The 13901-nt window shown below is 41.7% G+C and overlaps 1 protein-coding gene across 1 annotated transcript in view; it reads right to left on the reverse strand.

Moving 5' to 3' along the window:
- The window catches only part of LOC106560658 (serine/threonine-protein kinase N2), a 50162-nt gene extending 36517 nt beyond the window's left edge, over positions 1-13645 (reverse strand). Inside the window, exon 1 of the mRNA XM_014123742.3 lies at positions 12820-13645. Coding sequence (XP_013979217.1) covers positions 12820-12840 — 21 coding nt within the window. The 5' untranslated portion in view covers positions 12841-13645. The remainder of the gene's footprint in view (positions 1-12819) is intronic.
- Between the last annotated feature and the right edge of the window lie 256 nt (positions 13646-13901).

Here is a 13901-nt window from a genome sequence, read left to right on the forward strand (position 1 = left end):
ATATCATTGACTCTATCCAAGTTGATGACCGAAGGGAAGCAAATGATGCCAGTCAGCCTGCCCATCGAAACTACACCTAAACTAATTTCACACATAATAAGAATTCGCCTAAAGACAGTCTGAGTGACAATATTATTAGTTGTCAAATTGTACATGAAGAGATGGGCACATCTTGGAATTGGCACAGGCAGGGAGTTAAGCAGAGTCACATGCAGATAAAATGGTTTGATTTCTATATAGTATCAGAAAAAGTTGCAGTTTCTATGATACTTATCTTTGTCAAATATCTAAATTCAACAGCTCGATTTCCAAATATAACTTTTTCCAAGAATAACCATGCTGTCTGTGTTCAGCATATGAGCACTCGTGGCAGCATTGCTCAGGCTACTAAGCTAAGACTAGTAGTAACTACACATTTTATTATTTCCACAACGTTTGTTTAGTCTAGGGATGCACAATATGTCGGTGAACATATCGGAAGATATTAGCTAAAAATGCCAACATCGGTATTGGCCCGATGTCTAGTTTAAAGCCAATGTGAAAAACCGATGTCAAAGCTGATGTGCATACCTATATAACATAGGTACATGACGTAATGATGCCACGTAAAATGTTGCGCTACACGTGCAACACAGCATTCCTAACCTAGACCACAATGTCTGCTGTGTGGATCGAGCAGTCAACAAGTCCAGCAGTCATTTGAAAGAGTAAGAACATTTCCGCGAGACAACTCAAAGGCGAAATCCATTAACGGCAAGATAATGGAATTCATTGCCCTTGACAATCAACCGTTCTCTGTCGTGGTTGATGTTGGCTTTCGCCGACTGGTCGAGCACCGGTACACACTAAGGTTACCAAGTGCGCTATTGTTCAGATGTTTCCCTACCGGAGTTACACAGTAATAGCGTCACTGCTATTAGCTTCACGACGTACTATAGAACGCCGTTTGGGTCTTTGCATGTCAAAAAAGATACATGTCAAATAACACTATTTTGATGCGTTAAATAAGCTTTTAATTTGGACACGTAAAATAACACAGTTCTATTATAGAATGTTGTGTGTTCTGAATTTGCACGTGCAAGCCAAGCGCCACCACTACTATCAGTAGCACTGAAAAAGCTGTACAAAACAAGTCTGCAAACAAGCAAACACCAGCCACAAACAATGTTTTTACAAAACCGCGTTGGTAATAAAGCATAATTTGTTCGACCGCAACTTCTGGGGTAGCTAGCTTTAGCTTTGTACCTAGCTAGCACTAATACAACCAGCCTGAAAACAATGACCAGTAGAAACGGCAGTCATTTTCACTATTCTTAGCAATGATTTAGGAATCCTTGTGAGTAAGTATTAGCTAGGTAGCCACTTGTTTGCCTATTGAAATTGAACTTCAGTTCATCAAAGTAAATTGCTAGCCAGCTACTTAATCCTGTTGCCCAAAGCTAACGTTATAAGCAGCCAACTAGCTTCATCTGGCTAGTGAAGCTTGACCTGACCAGGTTGTGTTGTGAAGCTAGTCACAATAAGGATTAGGTGCAATTGTGGAATTTGCAGCTTGCCTTCAAAATAAAAGTACTGCTTTGAAAGTGATGCAGAAGGTTACAATTGGCAGAATCATGCCATATTTAGACTAGATAATGTTAAAACATGGTTGGAATGTGAAGCAATGAAATGGGTTATCAGTCTACTCGGTGACACCCACAGAACACAACTGTGGAGGGTTTACGCAAATACTAGCCTTGTAGCTCTTATCGCGGGACTGTGACTGTGTGAAATCACCTCCCCAGTCAGCCTATTGTGTGTTGACATTCATATTGCACAGTACAGCTTTACCTAAGGATTGGGGATCAGTCCACTCAATACCTAATATATTTTTTCCCCAAGGTCCTCCTCAGAGTTATCAGACTCCAAAACATCCATGCAGTATTGTTTTTCCCCAGGGATAGTGTTCAATACACACAGGTTGACAATAAATGTAGATCAATTTATTTATTATAACAGTTGTTTCAGAGTCACACAATAAGAGCTACAATGCTAATGTTCTCTGTGTGTCACTGAGTAGACTGTTACCCCATGTCATTGATCCACAATAAGAGCTACGATGCTAATGTTTTCTGTGTGTCACTGAGTAGTCTGATACCCCATGTCATTGATCCCTAATCCATAGGTAAGGCTGTACAGTGAAATAAGTATGCCCCCAATGCAATACTAAAGTATAATACATCCAGTGTGATTTCAACAGCTTTTTGTCAAATTAACAAATTCATGTCTTTTGTTGATTTTATATAAACTAGAGGTCGACCGATTATGATTTTTTTCAACGGCGATAGCGATTATTGGAGGACCCGAAAAATCCGATACCGATTAATCGGCCAATTTTTTTATGTTTATTTATTTGTAATAATGACAATTACAACAATACTGAATTAACACTTATTTTAACTTAATATAATACATCAATAAAATCAATTTAGCCTCAAATAAATAATGAAACATGTTCAATTTGGTTTAAATAATGCAAAAACAAAGTGTTGGAGAAGAAAGTAAAAGTGCAATATGTGCCATGTAAAAAAGCTAACGTTTAAGTTCCTTGCTCAGAACATATGAAAGCTGGTGGTTCCTTTTAACATGAGTCTTCAATATTCCCAGGTAAGATGTTTTAGGTTGTAGATATTATAGGACTATTTCTCTCTATACGATTTGTATTTCATATACCTTTGGCTATTGGATGTTCTTATAGGCACTTTAGTCTTGCCAGTGTAACAGTATAGATTCCGTCCCTCTCCTCGTTCCTACCTGGGCTTGAACCAGGAACACATCGACAACAGCCACCCTCGAAGCAGCGTTACCCACGTAGAGGAAGGGGAAACAACTACTCCAAGTCTCGGAGCGAGTGACATTTGAAACGCTATTAGCGCGCACCCCGCTAACTAGCTAGCCATTTCACATCGGTTACACCAGCCTAATCTTGGGAGTTGACAGGCTTGAAGTCATAAACAGCGCAATGCTTGAAGCATTGCGAAGAGCTGCTGGCAAAAACGCACGAAAGTGCTATTTTGAATGAATGCTTACGAGCCTGCTGCTGCCTACCACCGCTCAGTCAGACTGCTCTATCAAATCATAGACTTAATTATAACATAATAACACACAGAAATACGAGCCTTAGGTCATTAATATGGTCGAATCCGGAAACTATCATCTCGAAATCAAAACATTATTCCTGTTACATTGCACAATCTTCAATGTTATGTCATAATTACGTAAAATTCTGGCAAATTAGTTCCCAACGAGCCAGGCGACCCAAACTGTTGCATACACACTGACTCTGCGTGCAATGAACGCAAAATGACAATTTCACCTGGTTAATATTGCCTGCTAACCTGGATTTCTTTTAGCTAAATATGCAGGTTTAAAAATATATACTTGTGTATTGATTTTAAGAAAGGCATTGATGTTTATGGTTGGAGCAACGTGTACCTAAGCGATTATATGCAACGCAGGACAGGCTAGATAAACTAGTAATATCATCAACCATGTGTAGTTAACTAGTGATTATGATTGATTGTTTTTTATAAGATAAGTTTAATGCTAGCTAGCAACTTACCTTAGCTTCTTACTGCATTCGCATAACAGGCAGGCTCCTCGTGGAGTGCAATGTAAAGCAGGTGGTTAGAGCGTTGGACTAGTTAACCGTAAGGTTGCAAGATTGAATCCCTGAGCTGATAAGGTAAAAATCTGTCGTTCTGCCCCTGAACAAGGCAGTTAACCCACCGTTGCTTGGCCATCATTGAAAATAAAAATGTGTTTTTAACTGACATGCCTTGTTAAATAAAGGGCAAAAAAAAAAAAAAAAAAAAAACGGCGTCCAAAAATACCGATTTCCGATTGTTATGAAAACTTGAAATCGGCCCTAATTAATCGACCTCTAATATAAACATTCCAACCTCATTTAGCATGATCTATTCAATTATGGCATAATTCTACTATTTGTATTCATTTGCGTCACTGTCAATGACATATACTGCTCAAAAAAATAAAGGGAACACAAACAACACATCCTAGATCTGAATGAAAGAAATAATCTTATGAAATACTTTTTTCTTTACATAGTTGAATGTGCTGACAACAGAATCACAGAAAAATAATCAAAGGAAATCCAATTTATCAACCCATGGAGGTCTGGATTTGGAGTCACACTCAAAATTAAAGTGGAAAACCACACTACAGGCTGATCCAACTTTGATGTAATGTCCTTAAAACAAGTCAAAATGAGGCTCAGTAGTGTGTGTAGCCTCCACGTGCCTGTATGACCTCCCTACAACACCTGGGCATGCTCCTGATGAGGTGGCGGATGGTCTCCTGAGGGATCTCCTCCAAGACCTGGACTAAAACTCCTGGACAGTCTGTGGTGCAACGTGGCGTTGGTGGATGGAGCGAGACATGATGTCCCAGATGTGCTCAATTGGATTCAGGTCTGGGGAACGGACGGGCCAGTCCATAGCATCAATGCCTTCCTCTTGCAGCAACTGCTGACACACTCCAGCCACCTCAGGTCTAGCCACGTCTTGCATTAGGAGGAACCCAGGGCCAACCGCACCAGCATATGGTCTCACAAGGGGTCTGAGGATCTCATCTCGGTACCTAATGGCAGTCAGGCTACCTCTGGCGAGCACATGGAGGGCTGTGCGGCCCCCCAAAGAAATGCCACCCCACACCATGACTGACCCACTGCCAAACCGGTCATGCTGGAGGATGTTGCAGGCAGCAGAATGTTCCCCACGGCGTCTCCAGACTCTGTCACGTCTGTCACGTGCTCAGTGTGAACCTGCTTGCATCTGAAGAGCACAGGGCGCCAGTGGCGAATTTGCCAATCTTGGTATTCTCTGGCAAATGCCAAACGTCCTGCACGGTGTTGGGCTGTAAGCACAACCCCCACCTGTGGACGTCGGACCCTCATACCACCCTCATGGAGTCTGTTTCTGACCGTTTGAGCAGACACATGCACATTTGTGGCCTGCTGGAGGTCATTTTGCAGGGCTCTGGCAGTGCTTCTCCTGCTCCTCCTTGCACAAAGGCGGAGGTAGCGGTCCTGCTGCTGGGTTGTTGCCCTCCTACGGCTTCCTCCACGCCTCCTGATGTACTGGCCTGTCTCCTGGTAGCGCCTCCATGCTCTGGACACTACGCTGACAGACACAGCAAACCTTCTTGCCACAGCTCGCATTGATGTGCCATCCTGGATGAGCTGCACTACCTGAGCCACTTGTGTGGGTTGTAGACTCCGTCTCATGCTACCACTAGAGTGAAAGCACCACCAGCATTCAAAAGTGACCAAAACATCAGCCAGGAAGCATAGGAACTGAGAAGTGGTCTGTGGTCCCCACCTGCAGAACCACTCCTTTATTGGGGGTGTCTTGCTAATTGCCTATAATTTCCACCTGTTGTCTATTCCATTTGCACAACAGCATGTGAAATGTATTGTCAATCAGTGTTGCTTCCTAAGTGGACAGTTTAATTTCACAGAAGTGTGATTGACTTGGAGTTACATTGTGTTGTTTAAGTGTTCCCTTTATTTTTTTGAGCAGTGTACTTTTTTTTTGAAGGCTAACCGCAAAGTCCACTATTGTGGCTAATCCTTATTGTGGCTAGCTTCACATAGATGGGTCCGACCACCATTAATCAAATAAGAAGTCTTATAAAATCAGGGTCATTTTAGATGATGACACCTAGCTATATAGTTAGCTAGCTAACGATATAACTACTGAAACAGATGTCGTTTTGCTATGTTTTTGGGGAAGAACATTAGCTCATGGATGCAAACAGCTAGCTTTTTTATTTATTTTTATGACCAGCACTGTAGGTTCCCAAGACAACTTTAGCAGCAGCATAGCATCCATATTGATGAATCGTTGTGACTTATGAAATACGAGTGATAATGTAATCGATGTGTAATAACTACGTAAAAAATGTATGAACGTGTTAAATTATTATGTGACGTGCAGTCATATTCAGGTCCTGATTGGTCAACAAACTTATTTGACAATGCAAATAGTGTTGACATGCAAAAACCCAAACGGCGTTCCATAGAAATCCTGGTTGAGAATGAAACGACTGAACAACGAAACAGCACAGCAGGTAAGTGAAATAAATAGGTTTTGATTATGTTTTACTGGTAATGGGGACATATGCAAATGCCAATAAAATTACTTTTTGGTCAGTGTGGTTTGTGTAAGCTTTATTTAACTAGGCAAGTCAGTTAAGAACAAATTCTTATTTACAATGATGGCATACCCCGGCCAAACCCGGACGATGCTGGGCCAATTGTGAGCCACCCTATGGGACTCCCAATCACGGCCGGATGTGATAGAGCCTGGATTCAAACCAGGGACTGTAGTGACGCCTCTTACACTGAGATGCAGTGCCTCAGACCGCTGCGTCCATGTGTGTGTGTTAACTATTTAACTGTACTAGAATGCTTTAAAAGGCCACTAAAATGTGTAATATCGGTATCGGGTTGTTTGGCAAGGAAAATATATCGGTATCGGCCAAAAATACCATGTCGGTGCATTACTAGTTTAGTCCTTTAAAATTAAGTTATAATGTATATTTGTGATAGGTCAAGAGTTATATCTAGTTGTTTTTCATTTTAATTATGTGTTGTTGTTGGAAGTGCGTCATGGTCAGTTTAGCTCAGAAAATGTCGCCCTTGTCAATCTCTCGCCATATGCGGCGACATAGTTCTGCCTCATGAGTGGGCTGGCCGTGCTACAGTGTTATACTTCTATGACCCTCAGTTGTTTTTTGCAACATGCTTATTTGCTGAAAGGGCTAGTGTTAAGAGTTTCAGTTTAGAAAGATGAGTCAGACTGACAGAAGAATGTAGAAATGTAGTTTCAGGCATTCCTCCAACATTGGAACCAAGCTCCAGCAAAAATAAAGTGCTGGGCTGAAGGCCAGGCTCTTAGCATAGCGAGAGACTGCGAGAAAGCGAGGGGAAGAGAGAGAAAGCGAGGGGAAGAGAGAGAAAGCGAGGGGAAGAGAGAGAAAGCGAGGGGAAGAGAGAGAAAGCGAGGGGAAGAGAGAGAAAGCGAGGGGAAGCAAGGGGGAGAAGAAGAAAGCGACAGAGAAAGCGCGAGAGAGAGAAAGCGACAGAGAGAGGGACAGAGACAAACGGCAGCCTGATTGCTTAACTCACTAATTCCCCCTGTGGGATAACAGGTGTCCACGTGCTGTTTAAAACAAAAGACTATTGAGGTACACTGTTGTACTTTATAACCCTCAGTCTATTTCGCAACATGCTTATTATGACTGACTGTAAATAACAATGTAGAGTCATGGGTGTAGCACAAAAAGTCCTCTTAACCCACGTGACTAGTCCCACTCCATCCACACTGTGACTAAACGGATAGTGTATGCCTATAAACCAACGTTCCAACATTTAGGGGAGACCTCGACCTCTTTATTAATGTGTTATTGTACCACGACATGTTGAATACTGATACTGCTATTAATATCTGATGAATCTTGTCCGTTTTTTCCTAGTAGGGTTAATGCATTCAATGTAATCACATCCACCAGCCAGGTCTCTCTATGCAGTAGGCCAACAATTCCACGATAATGGAATTACACTGACTCAGTTTGGTAACAGAATTGTGGTAAAATGACCCTCCGTTTTTTATGTGAACACATTTTCCAAGAACTCTCTGCTCCGAATGAAGATTAAAAAGGTGACTGCAGAAAGAATGGGGTTTCAAGCTTGACATGACACCTGACATTTGAATAAATGGGTTTTGCTTGTTGAACTACAGTAGGTGAAGTCGATTTATATTTTTTTATTTAACTAGGCAAGTCAGTTAAGAACAAATTCTTATTTACAATGACGCCAAACCTGGACGACGCTGGGCCAGTTGTGCGCCGCCATATGGGACTCCCAATCACGGCCAGATGCAATTCAGCTTGGATTCGAACCAGGGACTGTAGTGACGCCTCTTGCACTGAGATGCAGTGCCTTAGACCGCTGCGCCACTCAGGAGCCCATCTGGCATTTGAATTACATCCGGTAACAGAATTACATCATGGGTGCCAGATTTGTACTATACAGAAGTGCATAATTATGGATATGAATATAATTCTCAACGTCTGTTTCACAAGTTTGGACATCACAGTACAGCACAGCATAACTTTGACCACCAAACAGAAAGGGGGAAAAAATATGTTATGGGGTAAACATAACAGTATGCCATTGGAAGGGAGGACAGTAGCAGGAGACCCTATGAGGTGAACAGTGGAAGGGAGGACAGTAGCAGGAGACCCTATGAGGTGAACAGTGGAAGGGAGGACAGTAGCAGGAGACCCTATGAGGTGAACAGTGGAAGGGAGGACAGTAGCAGGAGACCCTATGAGGTGAACAGTGGAAGGGAGGACAGTAGCAGGAGACCCTATGAGGTGAACAGTGGAAGGGAGGACAGTAGCAGGAGACCCTATGAGGTGAACAGTGGAAGGGAGGACAGTAGCAGGAGACCCTATGAGGTGAACAGTGGAAGGGAGGACAGTAGCAGGAGACCCTATGAGGTGAACAGTGGAAGGGAGGACAGTAGCAGGAGACCCTATGAGGTGAACAGTGGAAGGGAGGACAGTAGCAGGAGACCCTATGAGGTGAACAGTGGAAGGGAGGACAGTAGCAGGAGACCCTATGAGGTGAACAGTGGAAGGGAGGACAGTAGCAGGAGACCCTATGAGGTGAACAGTGGAAGGGAGGACAGTAGCAGGAGACCCTATGAGGTGAACAGTGGAAGGGAGGACAGTAGCAGGAGACCCTATGAGGTGAACAGTGGGAGGGAGGACAGTAGCAGGAGACCCTATGAGGTGAACAGTGGAAGGGAGGACAGTAGCAGGAGACCCTATGAGGTGAACAGTGGAAGGGAGGACAGTAGCAGGAGACCCTATGAGGTGAACAGTGGAAGGGAGGACAGTAGCAGAAGACCCTATGAGGTGAACAGTATGCCAGTGGAAGGGAGGACAGTAGCAGGAGACCCTATGAGGTGAACAGTGGAAGGGAGGACAGTAGCAGAAGACCCTATGAGGTGAACAGTGGAAGGGAGGACAGTAGCAGGAGACCCTATGAGGTGAACAGTGGAAGGGAGGACAGTAGCAGAAGACCCTATGAGGTGAACAGTATGCCAGTGGAAGGGAGGACAGTAGCAGGAGACCAACTGTGGTTTATGATCAACTACTATGATTTCCCATTGTAGCCAATTCAATTGCAGTAATTTTGATACCAAAATCTGTTTAAAAAAATCTGTAACAGAATTACACGTTTTAATCACAAGCAAACTTGATATCAGTAAAAACACTAACTAATTGGTAGGTCTACCTTTACTTGTTACTTGTGTGAACTTACATTATCCTCCCTCATGAGAAATGTTAAAATATCTTCAAGATATGTGGGGTTTTGGTAAAGAATTAAGACACAAGGCAATGTTTCTTAAAACTTACAGAAGGCAAAAAAATATATCCAAAACTAAATATAACATAGTTGTCAGGGGTCTTTAATTCAACATTAGTGTTTTGATGAATTTCTAATACATTTTAAAGACTTTATGGTAAATGTCTAAGACCCCTTTTCCAAAGTCCTTTTCGTAGGACTATTACACATTTTTGGGATAGAAAAATGGTTATACATGCCTTAATTTCACCACATAAAATATAAACTCTTAACTTCCATTTGACATGCCTCTATTAACTTCACATGGTGGTGCTCATGGGTCCTTTTACATGGAAATGCCCAGTAGCAAGTTAGCCTGGGGAACGAGGTTACATTCAACACAACCCTAAAGTGCCCCTCCAGACCAAATGACAGAGGTTCTACCAAGTCATTCATTAGAAGGCCTAACTCAGAGGACATACATCCCCAACTGTTGGAATTCCATGTTCTTGATAACCACAAAAGGAACAATCCACTTCCTTGTTTGTAAGACCCCTTCCATAGCCCCTTACACTCTGCTCTCCCCTCACTGCTCTGAACTCAATGAGCTATACTCTAGTCACCTGAAGTTAAAACCTGTTGGGGCTAGGGCGCAGTATTTGCACGGCCGGATAAAAAAACGTACCCGATTTAATCTGGTTACTACTCCTGCCCAGTAACTAGAATATGCATATAATTAGTAGACTTGGATAGAAAACACTCTAAAGTTTCTAAAACTGTTTGAATGGTGTCTGTGAGTATAACAGAACTCATATGGCAGGCAAAAACCTGAGAAGATTCCATGCAGGAAGTGGAAATTTGATTTGTGGAATCACCTTCAACACTTTGCCTATGAAACACACCGTGAGTTAGGATTCATTTAGCACTTCCTAAGGCTTCCACAAGATGTCAACAGTCTTTACAAAGTGGTTGGAGTCTTCTCCGGTAAAAACTGACCGAATGAGAGGCCTGGAAAGTTGGTCATAGGGGGAGGGCCATTACTACTATGAAGCGGGCACCCGTGGGTACCCTCTCGTTCCGAAACGTTTAGTAAGACAATGCAATCGTCCGCCTTGAATATTATTGAAGCTCTGATTGAAAAAGGCCCTAAAGATTTATGTTATACAACGTTTGACATGTTTGAACGAACGTAAATATATATTTTTTTGCACATTGGTGACGACAAGTCCCGCGCGCTTCAGTACATTATGAGTAGCCTTCGGAACGCGCTAACAAGAAGGAGCTATTGGGACATAAATGATTAACTTTTTCGAACAAAACTACATTTGTTGTGGACCTGGGATTCCTAGAAGTGCCTTCTGATGAAGATAATCAAAGGTAAGGGAATATTTACAACAGTATATTTTATTTTAGATGGTTCCAAGATGGCGCTAACCTGTATCGCCTAGCCTATTTTTCTGAGCATAGCACCTCGTTTATTGCAAAGTGTGATTTCCCAGTAAAGTTATTTTTAAATCTGGCAATGCGGTTGCATTTACGAGATGTTAATCTATAATTCTTTGAATGACAATATTACATTTTAACAATGTTTCCGAATAGTAATTTTGTAAATTGTAGCGCTGATCCACCAGAAGCATTTGAGGGAAAATATTTTCTGAACGTCACGCGCCGATGTAAAATGCTGTTTTTATATATAAATATGAACTTTATCGAACAAAAAATGCATGTATTGTGTAACATGATGTCCTAGGAGTGTCATCTGATGAAGATTGTCAAAGGCTAGTGCTGCATTTAGCTGTGTTTTGAGTGTTTGTGATGCATGCTAGTAGCTTTGAAAATGGCAGTGTGATTATTTTTGGCAGGGTACTCTCCTAACATAATCTAATGTTTTGCTTTTGCTGTAAAGCCTTTTTGAAATCGGACAACGCGGTTCGATTCAGGAGAGGTGTATCTATAAAATGGTGTAAAATAGTCATTAGTTTGAGAAATTGAAGTTATAGCATTTATGAGGTATTTGTATTTCGTGCGACACTGGCTGTTGACTAGGGTGGGACTCAAACGTCCCACGTTGCCCAGACAGGTTAATGAATCAAATCTAATTGTATTTTGTCACATGCGCCGAATACAACAGGTGAAATGCTTACTTTACAAGCCCTTAACCAACAATGCAGTTAAGACAATACCTACAAAAAAAAAGAGGACAAATCATTTTAAGAGCAGCAGTAAATAACAATAGCGGGGCTATATACAGAGGGTACCGGTACAGACTCAATGTGTCAATGTGCGGGGGCACCGGTGTCGAGGTAATTGAAGTAATGATGTACATGTAGGTAGGGTTATTTAAAGTGGCTATGCATCATGTTGCTAAACCAAGGAATCCTATCCTAGGTGGTCCCAGAGCCCTTTACTGCATTGCAAAGAAGGCCTACCCTGCCTGTTCCACACCAACTTCCCGAGCACCTCAACTGAAAATAATATTACCTCAGTTTCAGTTGAAGCCGACTACCAAAGAGAGTTTAGTAGAGTGTAAAATACTCTGTGCTACTTACTACACTGCACAATCAGGAGTGGTTGAAACCAAAAACTAGTCCACTGTATGAAACTGAAGCCTATGATCTACCTGCCCCAAGCAACAGTTAATTAACCGACTATAGGAAGAGCTGACTTTGTAATGTCTGTGAGAGAAAATAATTGATAATATTAATAGAAATAAACGGGAGTTTACTGTGACAGTGAGACTGAGGTGCTGGAGCTGAAAATGATCGACACCGACCAAACAGACCAGTTAGTGGACATTTTGCTGATTCATAACGATAAATAACAGCAGATCCCTACTAGAGAAACGTGAAGTTTGAACAGAAATAACTTTGCTAAAATAGGTGATTGTTAATATGACAATTGATAGGTACAACATTCAAGTAGTTGTTGTAAGGGTCATAAAAAATAAAACGGTGGTGCACATTAATGTTATATTCTTATCGTTCAATATAATCGTTGTGATAATTCAATACATTTATCGCAATAAGGATTTTTGTCCATATCACCCAGCTCTATGAGGTGCCCTAAACAAATTGTCACACCCACAGACAGACAGAGAGATTAGTTTGACATAATCTGAGTAACAGAGATTAGGGCATATTACTTTATTGATCACGTGAATAATTTCACTTCCGCTTTAGAAGTAATCAAACAAAATAGGTTTGGGAGGGATTATGCAAAGAGATACAATCACATTTTCTCTGTTACACTAAAGCTACAGTTGGACACAAAGTAACAAGGTATGAACAAATTCCTACCAAGGCCAGTCTTTTACAGAAATAACCATGACCTGAAAACAAAAGATGTCATTATAGGCCCACAAACTGTTGTAAAAAAACGCGTTTTAGTTGCAGAGTTCTTACCTGTAGGGAATCCGCCGCCATCTTGGTTTTTCAACTTTGAATAAAACTCGGGACAGAGGATATTGGACGACTCATATGAAGAAACAATATTATTCCTCCCGTAGCCTATGCAGGATATTTTCCTAAAAATACGAATTCCTACTTCGTATATCCGAAATCATCAGTAATCACCTCTCTTCGTGATTAACATAGGAACTTTCCCATTACTGTATTTTTAGACTTCATTCTGTAGGCTGTTCAAAAAGATTCAACCGCAAAACAATCCCAAAATATCTTGTAGTTCTCTCCTTATGTAGAACTAAAAATACTAAACGCAAGCGCTCCTATCCTGAAACCGTCCTCAGAAACACACCGAATTAAAAACTTTATGCGCGGTTCCGACTGAACGTTGTCTGCCAGTCCAGCAACAAATTCACACACTATATGTAGCGTTCAAAACAACTGTGAACTCGGAAATATCCGACTTCAGTGCGTTCAAGAGAACTGGGGAAAAAACGAGCTCTGACTGGGAAAAATCGTTTTGAACGGTCATCCAACTAGGGAACTCGGGCCTCTGTAGAGTTTCGACTTTCGGACATGAAGATCACTGACCCAGTCGTCTAGAAATAACCATAACCTATAGTCGCAGAGTGCTTTCCACACACTCCTTTCCACACACGCCCACTACTTTCCTTTCGACACACCCACTCGCCCATTCCCCGGTCGCCATATTGGGATGCAGCTACCTCCTTCTTGCTCTAACCAAAGATTTGTATAATTTAACCAATATAAACCACAATCCGTCGTTTCCGATGGGAATTAATGCGCCATAGTGGGGAAAAATAAGCAAGGAAGGGGTCAGAGCTAAAGACGAGCTAGTGAGATCCTATTGGCGCGTTCTAGCATCATCTGCATATTTCCGTTAGGGAACGCCTACTTTGTGAAGTGCGCGTGTGCAATAAATAAATTCGCCTTTGGCTTTGCACTCTTTCTAAACAACATGATTTTTAAAAAACTTTTGCAAAGGGTAAAGTATAAATCGCAGTCCACTCTGTTCATAACATATTCTAGTTTTGGGAACATTAAACTGTATTGAGATCAAA

Source organism: Salmo salar, chromosome 10 (assembly GCF_965601325.2).
Source record: "Salmo salar chromosome 10, fSalSal1, whole genome shotgun sequence".
Lineage (NCBI taxonomy): Eukaryota > Metazoa > Chordata > Actinopteri > Salmoniformes > Salmonidae > Salmo > Salmo salar.